This window comes from Pseudophryne corroboree, chromosome 1 (genome assembly GCF_028390025.1).
Source record: "Pseudophryne corroboree isolate aPseCor3 chromosome 1, aPseCor3.hap2, whole genome shotgun sequence".
NCBI lineage: Eukaryota > Metazoa > Chordata > Amphibia > Anura > Myobatrachidae > Pseudophryne > Pseudophryne corroboree.
In genome coordinates this window covers 39,960,655-39,985,206 of record NC_086444.1, presented here as the reverse complement: position 1 = coordinate 39,985,206, position 24,552 = coordinate 39,960,655, and the positions used below count along the sequence as shown (strand labels likewise).

General features: G+C 50.1%; 1 protein-coding gene across 6 annotated transcripts in view; it reads right to left on the bottom strand.

Annotated features, from left to right (window-relative positions):
- Nucleotides 1-24,249, bottom strand: part of PIAS2 (protein inhibitor of activated STAT 2) — a 160,993-nt gene extending 136,744 nt beyond the window's left edge. For 5 of the 6 annotated variants that reach the window (XM_063958419.1, XM_063958427.1, XM_063958438.1 and 2 more), the window contains exon 1: nt 23,903-23,925. In XM_063958419.1, the coding sequence (XP_063814489.1) occupies nt 23,903-23,905 (3 nt within the window). In that variant the 5' untranslated portion in view covers nt 23,906-23,925. Of the gene's footprint in view, nt 1-23,902; nt 23,926-24,140 lie in introns of those variants that run through there. The other variant, XM_063958454.1, reaches the window with a different exon arrangement.
- Between the last annotated feature and the right edge of the window lie 303 nt (nt 24,250-24,552).

Genomic DNA, 24,552 nt, shown 5'->3' with positions numbered 1-24,552 from the left:
TTACAATCATGTGGAAGACTTCTGGGTGAAGTCCCCACTCTCCCGGGTGGAGGTCGTGCCTGCTGAGGAAGTCTGCTTCCCAGTTGTCCACTCCCGGAATGAACACTGCTGACAGTGCTATCACATGATTTTCCGCCCAGCGAAGAATCCTTGCAGCTTCTGCCATTGCCCTCCTGCTTCTTGTGCCGCCCTGTCTGTTTACGTGGGCGACTGCCGTGATGTTGTCCGACTGGATCAGCACCGGCTGACCCTGAAGCAGAGGTCTTGCTTGGCTTAGAGCATTTTAAATGGCCCTTAACTCCAGGATATTTATGTGAAGTGATGTCTCCAGGCTTGACCACAAGCCCTGGAAATTTCTTCCCTGTGTGACTGCTCCCCAGCCTCGCAGGCTGGCATCTGTGGTCACCAGGACCCAGTCCTGAATGCCGAATCTGCGGCCCTCTAGAAGATGAGCACTCTGCAACCACCACAGGAGAGACACCCTTGTCCTTGGTGATAGGGTTATCCGCCGATGCATCTGAAGATGCGATCCGGACCATTTGTCCAGCAGGTCCCACTGGAATGTTCTTGCGTGGAATCTGCCGAATGGGATTGCTTCGTAAGAAGCCACCATTTTTCCCAGGACCCTTGTGCATTGATGCACTGAGACTTGGCCTGGTTTTAGGAGGTTTCTGACTAGCTCGGATAACTCCCTGGCTTTCTCCTCCGGGAGAAACACCTTTTTCTGGACTGTGTCCAGGATCATCCCTAGGAATAGAAGACGTGTCGTCGGGATCAGCTGCGATTTTGGGATATTGAGAATCCAACCGTGCTGCCGCAACACTACTTGAGATAGTGCTACCCCGACTACCAACTGTTCCCTGGATCTTGCCCTTATCAGGAGATCGTCCAAGTAAGGGATAATTAAAACTCCTTTCCTTCGGAGGAGTATCATCATTTCGTCCATTACTTTGGTAAAGACCCGGGGTGCCGTGGACAATCCAAACGGCAGCGTCTGAAACTGATAGTGGCAGTTCTGTACCACAAACCTGAGGTACCCTTGGTGAGAAGGGTAAATTTGGACATGGTGGTAAGCATCCTTGATGTCCAGAGACACCATATAATCCCCTTCTTCCAGGTTCGCAATCACCGCTCTGAGTGACTCCATCTTGAATTTGAACCTCTGTATGTAAGTGTTCAAGGATTTCAGATTTAAAATAGGTCTCACCGAGCCGTCCGGCTTCGGTACCACAAACAGCGTGGATTAATACCCCTTTCCCTGTTGCAGGAGGGGTACCTTGATTATCACCTGCTGAGAATACAGCTTGTGAATTGCTTCCAATACCGCCTCCCTGTCGGAGGGAGACGTCGGTAAAGCAGACTTTAGGAAACGGCGAGGGGGAGACGTCTCGAATTCCAATTTGTACCCCTGAGATACCACCTGAAGGATCCAGGGGTCCACTTGTGAGTGAGCCCACTGCGCGCTGAAATTCTTGAGACGGGCCCCCACCGTGCCTGAGTCCGCTTGTAAAGCCCCAGCGTCATGCTGAGGACTTGGCGGAAGCGGGAAAGGGCTTCTGTTCCTGGGAACTGGCTGTTTGCTGCAGCCTTTTTCCTCTCCCTCTGCCACGGGGCAGAAATGAGGAGCCTTTTGCCCGCTTGCCCTTATGGGGCCGAAAGGACTGCGCCTGATAATACGGCGTCTTCTTATGTTGAAAGGCTACCTGGGGTAAAAATTTGGATTTCCCAGCAGTTGCCGTGGCCACTAGGTCTGATAGACCTACCCCAAATAACTCCTCCCCTTTATAAGGCAATACTTCCATATGCCTTTTGGAATCCGCATCACCTGACCACTGCCGCGTCCATAACCCTCTTCTGGCAGAGATGGACAGCGCACTTACTCTTGATGCCAGTCGGCAAATATCCCTCTGTGCATCACGCATATATAAAAATGCATCTTTTAAATGCTCTATAGTCAGTAATATACTGTCCCTATCTAGGGTATCAATATTTTTAGTCAGGGAATCCAACCAAGCCACCCCAGCACTGCACATCCAGGCTGAGGCGATTGCTGGTCGCAGTATAACACCCGTGTGAGTGTATATACATTTTAGGATATTCTCCTGCTTTCTGTCAGCAGGTTCCTTTAGGGCGGCCGTATCAGGAACGGTAGTGCCAACTGTTTAGACAAACGTGTGAGCGCTTTATCCACCCTAGGGGGTGTTTCCCAACGTGCCCTATCCTCTGGCGGGAAGGGGTATGATGCCAATAATCTTTTAGGAATTATCAGTTTTTTATCGGGGGAAACCCACGCTTCATCACACACTTCATTTAATTCTTCAGATGCAGGAAAAACTACAGGTAGTTTTTTCTCACCAAACATAATACCCTTTTTAGTGGTACTTGTACTATCAGAAATGTGTAAAACATTTTTCATTGCCTCAATCATGTAACGTGTGGCCCTACTGGAAGTCACATTCGTCTCTTCATCGTCGACACTGGAGTCAGTATCCGTGTCGGCGTCTGTATCTGCCATCTGAGGTAACGGGCGTTTTAGAGCCCCTGATGGCCTTTGAGACGCCTGGACAGGCACAAGCTGAGTAGCCGGCTGTCTCATGTCATCAACCGTCTTTTGTAAAGAGCTGACACTTTCACGTAATTCCTTCCATAAGCCCATCCACTCAGGTGTCGACTCCCTAGGGGGTGACATCTCTATTACAGGCAATTGCTCCGCCTCCACATCATTTTCCTCCTCATACATGTCGACACAATCGTACCGACACACAGCACACACACAGGGAATGCTCTGATAGAGGACAGGACCCCACTAGCCCTTTGGGGAGACAGAGGGAGAGTATGCCAGCACACACCAGAGCGCTATATATATACTGGGATAACACTATAAAGAGTGTTTTTCCCTTATAGCTGCTATTTATATTATTACTGCGCCAAATTAGTGCCCCTCCCCCCCCCCCTCTTGTTTTACCCTTTTCTGTAGTGCAGGACTGCAGGGGAGAGTCAGGGAGACGTCCTTCCAGCGGAGCTGTGAGGGAAAATGGCGCCCGTGTGCTGAGGAGATAGGCTCCGCCCCCTTCTCGGCTGACTTTTCTCCCGCTTTTTGCTGTATTCTGGCAGGGGTTAATATACATCCATATAGCCCTGGGGGTTATATGTGATGTATATTCGCCAGCCAAGGTGTTTTTATTGCTGCTCAGGGCGCCCCCCCCTAGCGCCCTGCACCCTCAGTGACCGGAGTGTGAAGTGTGCCTGAGGAGCAATGGCGCACAGCTGCAGTGCTGTGCGCTACCTTGTTGAAGACTGATGTCTTCTGCCGCCCATTTTCCGGACCTCTTCTTGCTTCTGGCTCTGTAAGGGGGCCGGCGTCGCGGCTCTGGGACCGGACTCCGAGGCTGGGCCTGTGTTCGGTCCCTCTGGAGCTAATGGTGTACAGTAGCCTAAGAAGCCCAAGCTGGCTGCAAGCAGGCAGGTTCGCTTCTTCTCCCCTTAGTCCCTCGATGCAGTGAGCCTGTTGCCAGCAGGTATCACTGAAAATAAGAAACCTAAAACTAACTTTTTCTAAGAAGCTCAGGAGAGCCCCCTAGATTGCACCCTGCTCGGTCGGGCACAAAAATCTAACTGAGGCTTGGAGGAGGGTCATAGGGGGAGGAGCCAGTGCACACCAGGTAGTCCTAAAGCTTTTCTTTTGTGCCCAGTCTCCTGCGGAGCCGCTATTCCCCATGGTCCTTACGGAGTTCCCAGCATCCACTAGGACGTCAGAGAAACTACAGGTAGTTTTTTCTCACCAAACATAATACCCTTTTTTGTGGTACCTGGGGTATTATCAGAAATGTGTAAAACATTTTTCATTGCCACAATCATGTAACGGGTGGACCTATTGGAGGGTACACTAGTCTCATCATCGTCGACACTGGAGTCGGTATCCGTGTCGACGTCTGTATCTGTCACCTGAGGTAGCGGGCGTTTTAAGGCCCCTGATGACATTTGAGACGCTGGAACAGGCACAAGCTGTGTAGCCGGCTGTCCTATGTCGTCAAACCTTTTGTGTAAGGAGTTGACACTTTCACGCAATTCCTTCCATAAGTCTAACCACACAGGTGTCGACCCCTCAGGGGGTGACATCACATTCACAGGCATTTGCTCCGCCTCCACATCATTTTCCTCCTCATACATGTCGACACAGCAGTACAGACACACAGCAGACACACAGGGAATGCTCTTACAGAGGACAGGACCCCACAAAGCCCTTTGGGGAGACAGAGGGAGAGTATGCCAGCACACAACAGAGCGCTATATATTACAGGGATATCACTATAGAAATGTGTTTTCCCCTTATAGCTGCATAAGTAGTTATACTGCGCCTAATTTGTGCCCCCCCCCCTCTCTTTTTTACCCTTTTTCTGTAGTGCAGGACTGCAGGGGAGAGCCAGGGAGCTTCCTTCCAGCGGAGCTGTGAGGGAAAAATGGCGCCAGTGTGCTGAGGGAGATGGCCCCGCCCCTTTTTCGGCGGGCTTTCTCCCGCTAATGTAAAAGTTCTGGCAGGGGTTAATTAGCACCTATATAGCCCTAGGGACTAAATATGGTGCCAGTTTGCCAGCCAAGGTGTTAATATTGCTGCTCAGGGCGCCCTAACCTAAACTATACTTTCTTTCTAGGAGCTCAGGAGAGCCCCTAGTGTGCATCCAGCTCGGCCAGGCACAGAAATCTAACTGGGGCTTGGAGGAGGGTCATAGGGGGAGGAGCCAGTGCACACCAGGCAGTCCTAAATCTTTCTTAGAGTGCCCAGTCTCCTGCGGAGTCCGTCTATTCCCCATGGTCCTTACGGAGTTCCCAGCATCCACTAGGACGTTAGAGAAAATAAAATAATAAAGAAAAAAGAAAAAATTCTTCAGCTAAACCCAAGTGAACCAGCTACCCTCGGGCACTAACTAAGACTGGCTTGGAGGGGAGATAGTAGGGGAGGAGCTAGCCACAGGGTTAGAATTTTTAAAGTGCCAGCTCCCAATTACTGCCTACTATCTCCCCATTGTAACTACACTCCAGTGGCCCCTAGTGGATGAAGGAGAAAATAAGATTTTACTCACCGGTAAATCTATTTCTCGTAGTCCGTAGTGGATGCTGGGAACTCCGAAAGGACCATGGGGAATAGCGGCTCCGCAGGAGACTGGGCACAACTAAAGAAAGCTTTAGGTCACCTGGTGTGCACTGGCTCCTCCCACTATGACCCTCCTCCAAGCCTCAGTTAGGACACTGTGCCCGGACGAGCTGACATAATAAGGAAGGATTTTGAATCCCGGGTAAGACTCATACCAGTCACCGTATAACTCGTGATATTATACCCAGTTTACAGTATGAAAACAACTGAGCCTCACAACAGATGGCTCAACAATAACCCTTTAGTTAACAATAACTATATACAAGTATTGCAGACAATCCGCACTTGGGATAGGCGCCCAGCATCCACTACGGACTACGAGAAATAGATTTACCGGTGAGTAAAATCTTATTTTCTCTGACGTCCTAGTGGATGCTGGGAACTCCGAAAGGACCATGGGGATTATACCAAAGCTCCCAAACGGGCGGGAGAGTGCGGATGACTCTGCAGCACCGAATGAGAGAACTCAAGGTCCTCCTCAGCCAGGGTGTCAAATTTGTAGAATTTCGCAAAACGTGTTTGCCCCTGACCAAGTAGCAGCTCGGCAAAGTTGTAAAGCCGAGACCCCTCGGGCAGCCGCCCAAGATGAGCCCACCTTCCTTGTGGAATGGGCTGTCACTGATTTAGGATGCGGCAGTCCAGCCGCAGAATGCGCCTGCTGAATCGTGTTACAGATCCAGCGAGCGATAGTCTGCTTAGAAGCAGGAGCACCCAGTTTGTTGGGTGCATACAGGATAAATAGCGAGTCAGTTTTCCTGACTCTAGCTGTCCTGGAAACATAAATTTTCAAGGCCCTGACTACGTCCAGTAACTTGGACTCCTCCAAGTCCCTAGTAGCCGCAGGCACCACAATAGGTTGGTTCAAGTGAAAAGCTGATACCACCTTAGGGAGAAACTGGGGACGAGTCCTCAATTCTGCCCTATCCATATGGAAAATCAGATAAGGGCTTTTACATGATAAAGCCGCCAATTCTGACACACGCCTGGCCGAAGCCAAGGCCCATAACATGACCACTTTCCACGTGAGATATTTTAGATCCACGGTTTTAAGTGGCTCAAACCAATGTGATTTTAAGAAACTCAACACCACGTTGAGATCCCAAGGTGCCACTGGAGGCACAAACGGGGGCTGAATATGCAGCACTCCCTTCACAAATGTCTGAACTTCAGGTAGTGAAGCTAGTTCTTTCTGGAAGAAAATCGACAGAGCCGAGATCTGTACCTTAATGGAGCCTAATTTCAGGCCCATAGTCACTCCTGCTTGTAGGAAGTGCAGAAATCGACCCAGTTGAAATTCCTCTGTCGGGGCCTTTTTGGCCTCGCACCAAGCAACATATTTCCGCCATATGCGGTGATAATGCTTTGCAGTTACATCTTTCCTGGCTTTAATCAGCGTAGGAATGACTTCCTCCGGAATGCCCTTTTCCTTCAGGATCCGGCGTTCAACCGCCATGCCGTCAAACGCAGCCGCGGTAAGTCTTGGAATAGACAGGGCCCCTGCTGCAGCAGGTCCTGTCTGAGCGGCAGAGGCCATGGGTCCTCTGAGATCATCTCTTGAAGTTCCGGGTACCACGCTCGTCGTGGCCAATCCGGAACCACGAGTATTGTTCTTACTCCTCGTTTTCTTATTATTCTCAATACCTTTGGTATGAGAGGCAGAGGAGGGAACACATAAACTGACTGGTACACCCACGGTGTCACTAGAGCGTCCACAGCTATCGCCTGAGGGTCCCTTGACCTGGCGCAATATCTTTTTAGCTTTTTGTTGAGGCGGGACGCCATCATGTCCACCTGTGGTTTTTCCCAACGGTTTACCAGCATCTGGAAGACTTCTGGATGAAGTCCCCACTCTCCCGGGTGGAGGTCGTGCCTGCTGAGAAAGTCTGCTTCCCAGTTGTCCACTCCCGGGATGAACACTGCTGACAGTGCTAGTACATGATTTTCCGCCCAACGGAGAATCCTTGTGGCTTCTGCCATTGCCATCCTGCTTCTTGTGCCGCCCTGTCGATTTACATGGGCGACTGCCGTGATGTTGTCTGATTGGATCAGTACCGGCTGGTGTAGAAGCAGGGATTTTGCCTGACTTAGGGCATTGTAAATGGCCCTTAGTTCCAGAATATTTATGTGTAGGGAAGTCTCCTGACTCGACCATAGTCCTTGGAAGTTTCTTCCCTGTGTGACTGCCCCCCAGCCTCGAAGGCTGGCATCCGTGGTCACCAGGACCCAGTCCTGTATACCGAATCTGCGGCCCTCTAGAAGATGAGCCCTCTGCAGCCACCACAGCAGAGACACCCTGGTTCTTGGAGACAGGGTTATTAAGCGATGCATCTGGAGATGCGATCCGGACCATTGGTCCAGCAGATCCCACTGAAAGATTCTGGCATGGAACCTGCCGTAAGGAATTGCTTCGTAAGAAGCTACCATCTTTCCCAGGACCCGCGTGCAGTGATGCACCGATACCTGTTTTGGTTTCAGGAGGTCTCTGACTAGAGATGACAGCTTCTTGGCTTTCTCCTCCGGGAGAAACACTTTTTTCTGGGCTGTATCCAGAATCATACCCAGGAACAGTAGACGTGTCGTCGGAACCAGCTGTGATTTTGGAATATTCAGAATCCAACCGTGCTGGTGCAGCACCTCCTGAGATAGTGCTACTCCTACCAACAACTGTTCCTTGGACCTCGCTTTTATTAGGGGATCGTCCAAGTACGGGATAATTAAAACTCCCTTTTTTCGAAGGAGTATCATCATTTCCGCCATTACCTTGGTAAACACCCTTGGTGCCGTGGACAGTCCAAATGGCAACGTCTGGAATTGGTAATGGCAATCTTGTACCACAAATCTGAGGTACTCCTGGTGAGGATGGTAAATGGGGACATGCAGGTAAGCATCCTTGATGTCCAGGGATACCATGTAATCCCCCTCGTCCAGACTTGCAATAACCGCCCTGAGCGATTCCATCTTGAACTTGAATTTTTTTATGTATGTGTTCAAGAATTTCAAATTTCAAATGGGTCTCACCGAACCGTCCGGTTTCGGTACCACAAATAGTGTGGAATAGTAACCCCGGCCTTGTTGAAGTAGGGGCACCTTGATTATCACCTGCTGGGAATACAGCTTGTGAATTGCCGCTAGCACAGCCTCCCTGTCTGAGGGAGCAATCGGCAAGGCAGATTTTAGGACCCGGTGGGGTGGAGACGCCTCGAATTCCAGTTTGTACCCCTGAGATACTATTTGAAGGATCCAGGGATCCACCTGTGAGCGAGCCCACTGATCGCTGAAATTTTTGAGGCGGCCCCCCACCAGTACGGGGCCTGTGGAGCCCCACCGTCATGCGGCGGACTTGGAAGAAGAAGCGGGGGAGGACTTTTGCTCCTGGGAACCTGCTGTTTGCTGCAGCCTTTTTCCCCTACCTCTGCCTCTGGACAGAAAAGACCCGCCTTTTCCACGCCTGTTTTTCTGGGTCCGAAAGAACTGAACCTGATAAAACGGCGCCTTCTTAGGCTGTGAGGGAACATGGGGTAAAAAATAAGATTTTACTTACCGATAAATCTATTTCTCGTAGTCCGTAGTGGATGCTGGGGACTCCGTCAGGACCATGGGGATTAGCGGCTCCGCAGGAGACAGGGCACAAAACTAAAGCTTTAGGATCAGGTGGTGTACTGGCTCCTCCCCCTATGACCCTCCTCCAAGCCTCAGTTAGGATACTGTGCCCGGACGAGCGTACACAATAAGGAAGGATATTGAATCCCGGGTAAGACTCATACCAGCCACACCAATCACACCGTATAACTTGTGATCTGAACCCAGTTAACAGTATGACAAACGTAGGAGCCTCTGAACAGACGGCTCACAACAATAACAACCCGATTTTTTTGTAACAACAATTATGTACAAGTATTGCAGACAATCCGCACTTGGGATGGGCGCCCAGCATCCACTACGGACTACGAGAAATAGATTTATCGGTAAGTAAAATCTTATTTTCTCTGACGTCCTAAGTGGATGCTGGGGACTCCGTCAGGACCATGGGGATTATACCAAAGCTCCCAAACGGGCGGGAAAGTGCGGATGACTCTGCAGCACCGAGTGAGAGAACTCCAGGTCCTCCTCAGCCAGGGTGTGCCCCTGACCAAGTAGCAGCTCGGCAAAGTTGTAAAGCCGAGACCCCTCGGGCAGTCGCCCAAGATGAGCCCACCTTCCTTGTGGAATGGGCATTTATATATTTTGGCTGTGGCAGTCCTGCCACAGAATGTGCAAGCTGAATTGTACTACACATTCAACTAGCAATCGTCTGCTTAGAAGTAAGAGCACCCAGTTTTTTGGGTGCATACAGGATAACAGCAAGTCAGTTTTCCTGACTCCAGCCGTCCTGGAATCTATATTTTCAGGGCCCTGACAACATCTAGCAACTTGGAGTCCTCCAAGTCTCTAGTAGCCACAGGTACCAAAATAAGCTGGTTCAGATGAAACGCTGACACCAACTTAGGGAGAAACTGGGGACGAGTCCGCAACTCTGCCCTGTCCGAATGGACAATCAGATATGGGCTTTTGTGAGACAAAGCCGCCAATTCTGACACTCGCCTGGCCGAGGCCAGGGCCAACATCATGGTCACTTTCCATGTGAGATATTTCAAATCCACAGATTTGAGCGGTTTAAACCAACGTGATTTGAGGAATCCCAGGACTACGTTGAGATCCCACAGTGCCACTGGAGGCACAAAAGGGGGTTGTATATGCAGTACTCCCTTGTCAAATTTCTGGACTTCAGGAACTGAAGCCAATTCTTTCTGGAAGAAAATCGACAGGGCCGAAATTTGAACCTTAATGGACCCCAATTTGAGGCCCATAGACACTCCTGTTTGCAGGAAATGCAGGAATCGACCGAGTTGAAATTTCTTCGTGGGGCCTTCCTGGCCTCACACCACGCAACATATTTTCGCCACATATGGTGATAATGTTGTGCGGTCACCTCCTTCCTGGCTTTGACCAGGGTAGGAATGACCTCTTCCGGAATGCCTTTTTCCCTTAGGATCCGGCGTTCAACCGCCATGCCGTCAAACGCAGCCGCGGTAAGTCTTGGAACAGACATGGTACTTGCTGAAACAAGTCCCTTCTTATCGGCAGAGGCCCTGAGTCCTCTGTGAGCATCTCTTGAAGTTCCGGGTACCAAGTCCTTCTTGGCCCATCCGGAGCCACGAGTATAGTTCTTACTCCTCTACGTCTTATAAATCTCAGTACCTTTGGTATGAGAAGCAGAGGAGGGAACACATACACCAACTGGTACACCCCTGGTGTTACCAGAACGTCCACAGCTATTGCCTGAGGGTCTCTTGACCTGGCGCAATACCTGTCCAGTTTTTTGTTCAGGCGGGACGCCATCATGTCCACCTTTGGTCTTTCCCAACGGTGCACAATCATGTGGAAAAAACTTCTCGATGAAGTCCCCACTCTCCCGGGTGGAGGTCGTGCTGAGGAAGTCTGCTTCCCAGTTGTCCACTCCCGGAATGAAAACTGCTGACAGTGCTATCACATGATTTTCCGCCCAGCGAAGAATCCTTGCAGTTTCTGCCATTATCCTCCTGCTTCTTGTGCCGCCCTGTCTGTTTACGTGGGCGACTGCCGTGATGTTGTCCCACTAGATCAATACCGGCTGACCTTGAAGCAGAGGTCTTGCTAAGCTTAGAGCATTGTAAATTGCTCTTAGCTCCAGTATATTTATGCAGAGAGAAGTCCCCAGACTTGATCACACTCCCTGGAAATTTTTTCCCTGTGTGACTGCTCCCTAGCCTTTCAAGCTGGAATCCGTGGTCACCAGGACCCAGTCCTGAATGTATAACTGTGGCCCTTTAGTAGATGAGCACTCTGCAGCCACCACAGAAGAGACACCCTTGTCCTTGGAGACAGGGTTATCCGCTGATGCATCTGAAGATGCGATCCGGACCATTTGTCCAGCAGATCCCACTGAAAAGTTCTTGCGTGAAATCTGCCGAATGGAATCGCTTCGTAAGAAGCCACCATTTTTCCCAGGACCCTTGTGCAATGATGCACTGACACTTTTCCTGGTTTTTGGAGGTTCCTGACTAGCTCGGATAACTCCCTGGCTTTCTCCTCCGGGAGAAACACCTTTTTCTGGACTGTGTCCAGAATCATCCCTAGGGACAGCAGACGTGTCGTCGGAGACAGCTGCGATTTTGGAATATTTAGAATCCACCCGTGCTGTCGTAGAACTACTTGAGATAGTGCTACTCAGACCTCCAACTGTTCTCTGGACCTTGCCCTTATCAGGAGATCGTCCAAGTAAGGGATAATTAAGACGCCTTTTCTTTGAAGAAGAATCATCATTTCGGCCATTACCTTGGTAAAGACCCGGGGTGCCGTGGACAATCCAAACGGCAGCGTCTGAAACTGATAGTGACAGTTTTGTACCACGAACCTGAGGTACCCTTTGTGAGAAGGGCAAATTTGGACATGGAGGTAAGCATCCTTGATGTCCAGGGACACCATATAGTCCCCTTCTTCCTGGTTCGCTATCACTGCTCTGAGTGACTCCATTTAGAATAGGTCTCACCGAGCCGTCTGGCTTCAGTACCACAATATAGTGTGGAATAATACCCCTTTACTTGTTGTAGGAGGGGTACTTTGATTATCACCTGCTGGGAATACAGCTTGTGAATTGTTTCCAATACTGCCTCCCTGTCGGAGGTAGACGTTGGTAAAGCAAACTTCAGGAACTTGCGAGGGGGAGACGTCTCGAATTTCCAATCTGACCCCTGGGATACTACTTGTAGGATCCAGGGGTCCACTTGCGAGTGAGCCCACTGCGTGCTGAAACTCTTGAGACGACCCCCCACCGCACCTGTTTGTACGGCCCCAGCGTCATGCTGAGGACTTGGCAGAAGCGGTGGAAGGCTTCTGTTCCTGGGAATGGGCTGCCTGCTGCAGTCTTCTTCCCTTACTTCTATCCCTGGGCAGATATTATGGGGACGAAAGGACTGAGGCTGAAAAGACTGTCTTTTTCTGCTGAGATGTGACTTGGGGTAAAAAAGGTGGATTTTCTAGCTGTTGCCGTGGCCACCAGGTCCGATGGACCGACCCCAAATAACTCCTCCCCTTTATACGGCAATACTTCCATGTGCCGTTTGGAATCTGCATCACCTGACCACTGTCGTGTCCATAAACATCTTCTGGCAGATATGGACATCGCACTTACTCTTGATGCCAGAGTTTCGCATATATAGAAATGCATCTTTTAAATGCTCTATAGTCAATAAAATACTGTCCCTGTCAAGGGTATCAATATTTCCAGTCAGGGAATCCGACCAAGACACCCCAGCGCTGCCCATCCAGGCTGAGGCGATCGCTGGTCGCAGTATAACACCAGTATGTGTGTATATACTTTTTAGGATATTTTCCAACCTCCTATCAGTTGGCTCCTTGAGGGCGTCCGTATCTGGAGATGGTAACGCCACTTGTTTTTATAAGCGTGTGAGCGCCTTATCCACCCTAAGGTGTGTTTCCCAACGCGCCATAACTTCTGGCGGGAAAAGGTATACCGCCAATAATTTTCTATCGGGGGAAACCCACGCATCATCACACACTTCATTTAATTTATCTGATTCAGGAAAAACCACATGTAGTTTTTTCACACTCCACATAATACCCTTTTTTGTGGTACTTGTAGTATCAGAAATATGTAACATCTCCTTCATTGCCCTTAACAAGTAACGTGTGGCCCTAAAGGAAAATACGTTTGTTTCTTCACCGTCGACACTGGAGTCAGTGTCCGTGTCTGTGTCGACCGACTGAGGTAAAAAGGACGTTTTAACGCCCCTGACGGTGTTTTAGACGCCTGGACAGGTACTAATTGGTTTGCCGGCCGTCTCATGTCGTCAACCGACCTTGCAGCGTGTTGACATTATCACGTAATTCCTTAAATAAGCCATCCATTCCGGTGTCGACTCCCTAGAGAGTGACATCACCATTACCGGCAATTGCTCCGCCTCCTCACCAACATCGTCCTCATACAAGTCGACACACAAGTACCGACACACAGCACACACACAGGGAATGCTCTGATAGAGGACAGGACCCCACTAGCCCTTTGGGGAGACAGAGGGAGAGTTTGCCAGCACACACCAAAAACGCTATATTATACAGGGACAACCTTTATATAAGTGTTTTTCCCTTATAGCATTTTAATATATATATACATATCGCCAAATAAGTGCCCCCCCTCTCTGTTTTAACCCTGTTTCTGTAGTGCAGTGCAGGGGAGAGCCTGGGAGCCTTCCCACCAGCATTTCTGTGAGGGAAAATGGCGCTGTGTGCTGAGGAGAATAGGCCCCGCCCCCTTTTCGGCGGGCTTCTTCTCCCGTTTTTCTGAGACCTGGCAGGGGTTAAATACATCCATATAGCCTCCAGGGGCTATATGTGATGTATTTTTAGCCAGAATAAGGTATTATACATTGCTGCCCAGGGCGCCCCCAGCAACGCCCTGCACCCTCCGTGACCGTTGGTGTGAAGTGTGTGACAACAATGGCGCACAGCTGCAGTGCTGTGCGCTACCTTCATGAAGACTGAAAAGCCTTCTGCCGCCGGTTTCTGGACCTTCAATCTTCAGCATCTGCAAGGGGGGTCGGCGGCGCGGCTCCGGGACGAACCCCAGGGTGAGACCTGTGTTCCGACTCCCTCTGGAGCTAATGGTGTCCAGTAGCCTAAGAAGCCAATCCATCCTGCACGCAGGTGAGTTGAACTTCTCTCCCCTAAGTCCCTCGATGCAGTGAGCCTGTTGCCAGCAGGACTCACTGAAAATAAGAAACCTAAAAACTTTTTCTAAGCAGCTCCTTAAGAGAGCCACCTAGATTGCACCCTGCTCGGACGGGCACAAAAACCTAACTGAGGCTTGGAGGAGGGTCATAGGGGGAGGAGCCAGTACACACCACCTGATCCTAAAGCTTTAGTTTTGTGCCCTGTCTCCTGCGGAGCCGCTAATCCCCATGGTCCTGACGGAGTCCCCAGCATCCACTTAGGACGTCAGAGAAATGCTGACTTCCCAGATGTTGCTGTGGAAACGAGGTCCGAGAGACCATCCCCAAATAACTCCTCACCCTTATAAGGCAAAACTTCCATGTGCCTTTTTGAATCTGCATCCCCTGTCCACTGGCGAGTCATTAAGCCTCTCCTAGCAGAAGTGGACAATGCACTTATTTTAGATGCCAGCCGGCAGATCTCCCTCTGTGCATCTCTCATGTATAAGACTGAGTCTTTGATATGCTCTATGGTTAGCAAAACAGTGTCTCTGTCTAGTGTGTCAATATTTTCTGACAGGGAATCTGACCACGCAGCGGCAGCACTGCAAATCCATGCTGACGCAATAGCTGGTCTGAGTAGAATGCCTGAGTGTGTATATACAGACTTCAGGATCGCCTCCTGCTTTCTATCAGCAGGTTCCTTGAGGGCGGCCGTGTCCGGAGACGGTAGTGCCACCTTTTTAGACAAACGTGTGAGCGCTTTATCCACCCTAGGAGGTGTTTCCCAACGTGACCTATCCTCTGGCGAGAAAGGGAACGCAATTAGTAACTTCTTAGGAATTACCAATTTTTTATCAGGGAAGGCCCACGCTTCTTCACACACTTCATTTAATTCTTCAGATGGGGGAAAAACTACGGGTAGTTTTTTTCTCCCCAAACATAATACCCTTTTTAGTGGTACCTGGATTTATATCAGAAATGTGTAACACCTCTTTCATTGCCTCAATCATGCAGTGAATGGCCTTAGTGGGCATTAAACTAGACTCATCGTCGTCGACACTGGTGTCAGTATCCGTGTCGACGTCTGCCATCTGCGGTAGTGGGAGTTTTAGAGCCCCTGATGACCTTTGAGACGCCTGGACAGGCACGAGCTGAGAAGCCGGCTGTCCCGCATTTGGTATGTCGTCAAATTTTTTGTGTAAAGAGTCTATACGTGCACTCAATTCTTTCCATAAAACCATCCACTCAGGTGTCTGCCCCGCAGGGGGTGACATCCCTTCTATAGGCATCTGCTCCGCCTCCACATCATTATCCTCATCAAACATGTCGACACAGCCGTACCGACACACCGCACACACACAGGGAATGCTCTAACAGAGGACAGGACCCCACAAAAGCCCTTTGGGGAGACAGAGTGAGAGTATGCCAGCACACACCAGAGCGCTATATAATGCAGGGACTAACTGAATTATGTCCCCTATAGCTGCTTTTATCTATATATATATATATATATATATATATATATATATATATATATATATATATATATATATATATATATATATACTGCGCCTAAATTTAGTGCCCCCCCTCTCTTTTTTACTCTGTTCTGTAGTGTAGACTGCAGGGGAGAGCCAGGGAGCTTCCTTCCAGCGGAGCTGTGAGGGAGAAAATGGCGCCAGTGTGCTGAAGGAGATAGCTCCGCCCCTTTTCCGCGGCCTATTCTCCCGCTTTTTTCTGGATTCTGGCAGGGGTATTTACCACATATATAGCCTCTGGGGCTATATATTGTGGTATTTTTGCCAGCCAAGGTGTTTCTATTGCTGCTCAGGGCGCCCCCCCCCAAGCGCCCTGCACCCTCAGTGACCGGAGTGTGAAGTGTGTATGAGAAGCAATGGCGCACAGCTGCAGTGCTGTGCGCTACCTTGGTGAAGACTGATGTCTTCTGCCGCCGCTTTTCCGGACCTCTTCTTGCTTCTGGCTCTGTAAGGGGGACGGCGGCGCGGCTCCGGGACCGAACACCAAGGACGGGCCTGCGGTCGATCCCTCTGGAGCTAATGGTGTCCAGTAGCCTAAGAAGCCCAAGCTGGCTGCAAGCAGGCAGGTTCGCTTCTTCTCCCCTTAGTCCCTCGCTGCAGTGAGCCTGTTGCCAGCAGGTCTCACTGAAAATAAAAAACCTAATTCTATACTTTCTTTCTAGAAGCTCAGGAGAGCCCCTAGTGTGCATCCAACCTCGGTCGGGCACAAAATCTAACTGAGGCTTGGAGGAGGGTCATAGTGGGAGGAGCCAGTGCACACCAGGTGACCTAAAGCTTTCTTTAGCTGTGCCCAGTCTCCTGCGGAGCCGCTATTCCCCATGGTCCTTTCGGAGTTCCCAGCATCCACTAGGACGTCAGAGAAAATAAGAATTTACTTACCGATAATTCTATTTCTCGGAGTCCGTAGTGGATGCTGGGGTTCCTGAAAGGACCATGGGGAATAGCGGCTCCGCAGGAGACAGGGCACAAAAAGTAAAGCTTTTCCAGATCAGGTGGTGTGCACTGGCTCCTCCCCCTATGACCCTCCTCCAGACTCCAGTTAGGTACTGTGCCCGGACGAGCGTACACAATAAGGGAGGATTTTGAATCCCGGGTAAGACTCATACCAGCCACACCAATCACACCGTACAACTTGTGATCTAAACCCAGTTAACAGTATGATAACAGAGGAGCCTCTGAAAGATGGCTCCCTAAACAATAACCCGAATTAGTTAACAATAACTATGTACAAGTATTGCAGATAATCCGCACTTGGGATGGGCGCCCAGCATCCACTACGGACTCCGAGAAATAGAATTATCGGTAAGTAAATTCTTATTTTCTCTATCGTCCTAGTGGATGCTGGGGTTCCTGAAAGGACCATGGGGATTATACCAAAGCTCCCAAACGGGCGGGAGAGTGCGGATGACTCTGCAGCACCGAATGAGAGAACTCCAGGTCCTCCTTTGCCAGGGTATCAAATTTGTAGAATTTTACAAACGTGTTCTCCCCTGACCACGTAGCTGCTCGGCAGAGTTGTAATGCCGAGACCCCTCGGGCAGCCGCCCAAGATGAGCCCACCTTCCTTGTGGAATGGGCCTTAACAGATTTAGGCTGTGGCAGGCCTGCCACAGAATGTGCAAGTTGAATTGTGTTACAAATCCAACGAGCAATCGACTGCTTAGAAGCAGGCGCACCCAACTTGTTGGGTGCATACAGTATAAACAGCGAGTCAGATTTTCTGACTCCAGCCGTCCTTGAAATGTATATTTTTAAAGCTCTGACAACGTCCAACAACTTGGAGTCCTCCAAGTCGCTTGTAGCCGCAGGCACTACAATAGGCTGGTTCAGGTGAAACGCTGATACCACCTTAGGGAGAAAATGCGGACGCGTCCGCAGCTCTGCCCTATCCGAATGGAAAATTAAATAAGGGCTTTTATAAGATAAAGCCGCCAGTTCAGATACTCTCCTGGCGGACGCCAGGGCCAGTAACATAGTCACTTTCCATGTGAGATATTTCAAATCCACATTTTTTAGTGGTTCAAACCAATGGGATTTGAGGAAATCTAAAACTACATTTAGAACCCACGGTGCCACCGGAGGCACCACAGGAGGCTGTATATGCAGTACTCCTTTGACAAAAGTCTGGACCTCAGGAACTGAGGCCAATTCTTTTTGGAAGAATATTGACAGGGCCGAAATTTGAACCTTAATAGATCCCAATTTGAGACCCATAGACAATCCTGATTGCAGGAAATGTAGGAAACGACCCAGTTGAAATTCCTCCGTCGGAGCACTCCGATCCTCGCACCACGCAACATATTTCCGCCAAATGCGGTGATAATGCTTCGCGGTGACTTCCTTTCTTGCCTTAATCAAGGTAGGAATGACTTCTTCTGGAATGCCTTTTCCTTTTAGGATCTGGCGTTCAACCGCCATGCCGTCAAACGCAGCCGCGGTAAGTCTTGGAATAGACACGGTCCCTGCTGAAGCAGGTCCCGTCTTAGAGGTAGAGGCCACGGATCGTCCGTGACCATCTCTTGAAGTTCCGGGTACCAAGACCTTCTTGGCCAATCCGGAGCCACTAGTATCGTTCTTACTCCGCTTTGCCGTATGATTCTCAATACCTTTGGTATGAGAGGCAGAGGAGGAAACACATACACCGACTGGTACACCCAAGGTGTTACCAGCGCGTCCACCGCTATTGCCTGCGGATCTCTTGACCTGGCGCAATACCTGTCCAGTTTTTTGTTGAGGCGAGACGCCATCATGTCCACCATTGGTCTTTCCCAACGGTTTATTAGCATGTGGAAAACTTCTGGATGAAGTCCCCACTCTCCCGGGTGAAGATCGTGTCTGCTGAGGAAGTCTGCTTCCCAGTTGTCCACTCCCGGGATGAACACTGCTGACAGTGCTATCAAGTGATTCTCCGCCCAGCGAAGGATCCTGGCAGCTTCTGCCATTGCACTCCTGCTTCTTGTGCCGCCCTGTCTGTTTACATGGGCGACTGCCGTGATGTTGTCCGACTGGATCAACACCGGTCTTCCTTGAAGCAGAGGTTCCGCCTGGCTTAGAGCATTGTAGATTGCTCTTAGTTCCAGAATGTTTATGTGAAGAGACTTTTCCAGGCTCGACCACACTCCCTGGAAGTTTCTTCCTTGTGTGACTGCTCCCCAGCCTCTCAGGCTGGGGTCCGTGGTCACCAGGATCCAATCCTGTATGCCGAATCTGCGGCCCTCCAATAGATGAGCCCTCTACAACCACCACAGAAGAGATACCCTTGTCCTTGGAGACAGGGTTATCCGCAGGTGCATCTGAAGATGCGTGAATTGATGTACAGACACCTTTCCTGGTTTTAGGAGATTCCTGACCAGGTCGGATAACTCCTTGGCTTTTTCCTCGGGAAGAAAATCCTTTTTCTGAACCGTGTCCAGAATCATCCCTAGGAACAGCAGACGAGTTGTCGGCATTAATTGGGATTTTGGAATATTCAGAATCCATCCGTGCTGCTTTAGCACCTCTTGAGATATTGCTAATCCCATCTCTAGCTGTTCTCTGGACCTTGCCCTTATTAGGAGATCGTCCAAGTATGGGATAATTAATACGCCTTTTCTTCGAAGAAGAATCATCATCTCGGCCATTACCTTTGTAAAGACCCGAGGTGCCGTGGACAAACCAAACGGCAGCGTCTGAAACTGATAGTGACAGTTTTGTACAACGAACCTGAGGTACCCCTGGTGTGAGGGGTAAATTGGAACGTGGAGATACGCATCCTTGATGTCCAAGGATACCATAAAGTCCCCTTCTTCCAGGTTCGCTATCACTGCTCTGAGTGACTCCATCTTGAACTTGAACTTCTTTATGTACAGGTTCAAGGACTTCAGATTTAGAATAGGCCTTACCGAGCCATCCGGCTTCGGTACCACAAATAGAGTGGAATAATACCCCTTCCCTTGTTGTAGAAGAGGTACCTTGACTATCACCTGCTGAGAGTACAGCTTGTGAATGGCTTCCAAAACCGTCTCCCTTTCGGAAGGGGACGTTGGTAAAGCAGACTTCAGGAAAACGGCGAGGTGGATCTGTCTCTAATTCCAACCTGTACCCCTGAGATATTATCTGCAGGATCCAGGGATCTACCTGCGAGTGAGCCCACTGCGCGCTGTAATTTTTGAGACGACCTCCCACCGTCCCCGAGTCCGCTTGAGAAGCCCCAGCGTCATGCTGAGGCTTTTGTAGAAGCCGGGGAGGGCTTCTGTTCCTGGGAAGGAGCTGCCTGTTGCTGTTTCTTCCCTCGACCTCTGCCTCGTGGCAGATATGAATAGCCCTTTGCTCTCTTATTTTTAAAGGAACGAAAGGGCTGCGGTTGAAAAGTCGGTGCCTTTTTCTGTTGGGGAGTAACTTGAGGTAGAAAGGTGGATTTCCCGGCTGTAGCCGTGGCCACCAAATCTGATAGACCGACTCCAAATAACTCCTCCCCTTTATACGGCAAAACTTCCATATGCCGTTTTGAATCCGCATCGCCTGTCCACTGTCGCGTCCATAAAGCTCTTCTGGCCGAAATGGACATAGCACTTACCCGTGATGCCAGTGTGCAGATATCCCTCTGTGCATCACGCATATAAAGAAATGCATCCTTTATTTGTTCTAACGACAGTAAAATATTGTCCCTGTCCAGGGTATCAATATTTTCAATCAGGGACTCTGACCAAACTACCCCAGCACTGCACATCCAGGCAGTCGCTATAGCTGGTCGTAGTATAACACCTGCATGTGTGTATATACTTTTTTGGATATTTTCCATCCTCCTATCTGATGGATCTTTAAGTGCGGCCGTCTCAGGAGAAGGTAACGCCACTTGTTTTGATAAGCGTGTTAGCGCCTTGTCCACCCTAGGAGGTGTTTCCCAGCGCTCCCTAACCTCTGGCGGGAAAGGGTATAATGCCAATAATTTCTTTGAAATTATCAGCTTTTTATCAGGGGCAACCCACGCTTCATCACACACGTCATTTAATTCTTCTGATTCAGGAAAAACTATAGGTAGTTTTTTCACACCCCACATAATACCCTGTTTAGTGGTACCTGTAGTATCAGCTAAATGTAACGCCTCCTTCATTGCCAAAATCATATAACGTGTGGCCCTACTGGAAAATACGGTTGATTCGTCACCGTCACCACTGGAATCAGTGCCTGTGTCTGGGTCTGTGTCGACCGACTGAGGCAAAGGGCGTTTTACAGCCCCTGACGGTGTTTGAGGCGCCTGGACAGGCACTAATTGATTGTCCGGCCGCCTCATGTCGTCAAACGACTGCTTTAGCGTGTTGACACTATCCCGTAATTCCATAAATAAAGGCATCCATTCTGGTGTCGACCCCCTAGGAGGTGACATCCCCATATTTGGCAATTGCTCCGCCTCCACACCAATATCGTCCTCATACATGTCGACACACACGTACCGACACACAGCAGACACACAGGGAATGCTCTAAACGAAGACAGGACCCACTAGCCCTTTGGGGAGACAGAGGGAGAGTCTGCCAGCACACACCAAAAAGCGCTATATATGACAGGGATAGCCTTATAATAAGTGCTCCCTTATAGCTGCTTTATATATATCAAGATATTGCCATTAAATTTGCCCCCCCTCTCTGTTTTACCCTGTTTCTGTAGTGCAGTGCAGGGGAGAGACCTGGGAGCCGTCCTGACCAGCGGAGCTGTGAGAGGAAATGGCGCCGTGTGCTGAGGAGATAGGCCCCGCCCCTTTTTCGGCGGCTCGTCTCCCGCTATTTTGTGAATACAGGCAGGGGTTAAATATCTCCATATAGCCTCTGGGGGCTATATGTGAGGTATTTTTAGCCTTTATATAGGTTTACATTTGCCTCCCAGGGCGCCCCCCCCCAGCGCCCTGCACCCTCAGTGACTGCGTGTGAAGTGTGCTGAGAGGAAAATGGCGCACAGCTGCAGTGCTGTGCGCTACCTTTAGAAGACTGCAGGAGTCTTCAGCCGCCGATTCTGGACCTCTTCTTACTTCAGCATCTGCAAGGGGGCCGGCGGCGCGGCTCCGGTGACCATCCAGGCTGTACCTGTGATCGTCCCTCTGGAGCTGATGTCCAGTAGCCAAGAAGCCAATCCATCCTGCACGCAGGTGAGTTCACTTCTTCTCCCCTCTGTCCCTCGTTGCAGTGATCCTGTTGCCAGCAGGAATCACTGTAAAATAAAAAACCTAAGCTAAACTTTCTCTAAGCAGCTCTTTATGAGAGCCACCTAGAATTGCACCCTTCTCGGCCGGGCACAAAAATCTAACTGGAGTCTGGAGGAGGGTCATAGGGGGAGGAGCCAGTGCACACCACCTGATCTGGAAAAGCTTTACTTTTTGTGCCCTGTCTCCTGCGGAGCCGCTATTCCCCATGGTCCTTTCAGGAACCCCAGCATCCACTAGGACGATAGAGAAATATTATAAAAAACCCTTGTTAGTCTTAAATATCGTGGCGTACATATTGCTCCATAAAAGTGTTTGTGAAAGCAGTGAATGCGTAGTGACTTTCAAACGAGCTGTAGAAATGCCCAGAAGTATGTAAGTAGATGGTTCCCGACGTTCCTGGGGCGTCATCTCTCACTCTCAATAACACCCAGATTTTTTTTCTCCTTTTATGACAAGAGTCAACCAGCTGCGCCAGTCACCCTAAAGAAACACTTAATCTGCCCTCTACCAAACTATACCTATAACCAATCCTTACCCTAAGACACCGGTTCTCTTTACTGTTCGCCTTTCCTACAACACCCTTTATCAGCTCCATGCTACAGACTATACACCCAGATATTTCCTCTAAAGTAATCTTCCCCTACTCGAGGCCATGTTACCACTACAGGTTCCTCCCGCGGCTCTGGGACAGCGGATATCCTACAGAAAACTTTCCCTAATCTGGGTATTATTACCTCTACATGTACCTTACCCTGTCCTGGGCAACACTCTACCTGCTCCCAGTTCCTCCCCCTGCTCTGGGCTACAAAACAGCCTTACCCATTGCTCCTATTATTTTGATCCACAGAATTCTCCTACTGTTCCTTCCCCTATTTTAGGCCACAGGACACCCCTACTGGTTCTGTCCCCTACTCAGTGCCAGAGAACCCCCTATTGGTTCCTTACTTTTATGAACAGGGTTCTTTCCCCTACTCGATGTCACAAGGTATCCCAATCTCTGAGCCACCGCATACCTGAGCCAAGGCGTACCCCCTACAAGTCCCATCCCTCCTGGGAGCAAGAGGCTACCCACCTCCATCAGCTCCTTTCCCTTGATTGGGGCACAAGATACCTTCTACGGCTCAAGCTCAAAACATGTTACCCTGGGCTATCGGCTTCACTAGCCACATGGACTACCATGCCCAAAGCGTGGCGAGCCAAGCAAGCCACGAAGGTACACTTTTTAATGTTCTGAACAAATTTAATGATGTTCTTAGGCAGTTTAGTTATGCAAATCCAGGGAGTCCCATGTTCTGAACTTGAACCTCCTCCTACTCGTTATGTCCAAATCTTCGAGTCATAGGATACACCGTACAAGTGCCTTGGCTCCGGGCGGCCACAGAATAGAATACCCCTACCTTATATTTCCACTACTCTGTGCCACAGCCGATACCACCCTACTGGTTCCTTCCCCTACAATTACCTCTAGCAGATCCTTTCCCTAGATTGGGCAACAGGATACCCCCCTACTGGTTCCTTCTCCTACAATTACCTATAGTAGATCCTTTCCTTAGATTGGCCAACAGGATACCCACCTACTGGTTCCTTGCCCTACAATTACCTTTAGCAGATCATTTCCCTAGATTGGGCAACAGGATACCCCCCTACTGGTTCCTTGCCCCACAATTACCTCTAGCATATCTTTTCCCTAGATTGGGCAACAGGATACCCCCCTACTGATTCCTTAGCCTACAATTACCTCTAGCAGATCTTTTACGTAGATTGGGCAACAGGATACCCCCCCTACTGGTTCCTTCTCCTACAATTACCTATAGTAGACACTTTCCTTAGATTGGCCAACAGGATACCCCCCTATTAGTTCTTTCCCCACAATTACCTCTAGCAGATCCTTTACCTAGATTGGGCAACAGGATACCCCCCTACTGGTTCCTTGCCCCACAATTACCTCTAGCATATCTTTTCCCTAGATTGGGCAACAGGATACCCCCCTACTGGTTCCTTAGCCTACAATTACCTCTAGCAGATCTTTTACCTAGATTGGGCAACAGGATACCCCCCCTACTGGTTCCTTCTCCTACAATTACCTATAGTAGACACTTTCCTTAGATTGGCCAACAGGATACCCCCCTATTAGTTCTTTCCCCACAATTACCTCTAGCAGATCCTTTACCTAGATTGGGCAACAGGATACCCCCCTACTGGTTCCTTGCCCCACAATTACCTCTAGCATATCTTTTCCCTAGATTGGGCAACAGGATACCCCCCTTCTGGTTCCTTCCCCTACCATTATCTCTAGCAGGTGCCTTTCCTCCTTGGAGTCCTCAGAAAACCACCCTACAGGTGCCCTCACCCCCCTCCACCCCACAGCCTCTGTGCAGCCTGACATGACAGCCCCGCTACGCCCCCACCTGGCAGCCCTGTCACTGACTGAGGCCATCGGGCACTTCACCCATAGCTGTCCGTAAACCCGGAGTTTACATCTGGAACCCTCAGACAGCCGACGCGCACACCCGCACTCTCACCCGCAGCTCCTCGGGATCCGCCATTTTCTCCCGGCACCATCCTGACTCTGAGCGGCCGGGCAGCAGCAGCAGCCGCAGCGAGTCACGTGATCGGGATCGGGTCGTAGGGAAAGGGGGCGGGGTAGCCGATGGAGAGTGGGACGGGGCGCAGTGTCCTGCGCGAGCGCCGTGTTTTCCCGCCCACACACATAGCGCGCCATCGCACGAGCGTCGGCCGATCAGATCGCTCAGCCATGTGACCGACAATGGTTGTAGTACTAGGGGCGGGTATATCGGCTGCAGTGCTCACTGCTGGTTGAGGAGGTTGTCATGTTCGGGTACATACTGCACGGTTTTGCTTAATGGGCCCTACGTCCTGGGCGATAAAACAGAACGCGCTTGTTAATCGTTGGCGCCCCCGTCACTTAAGGCC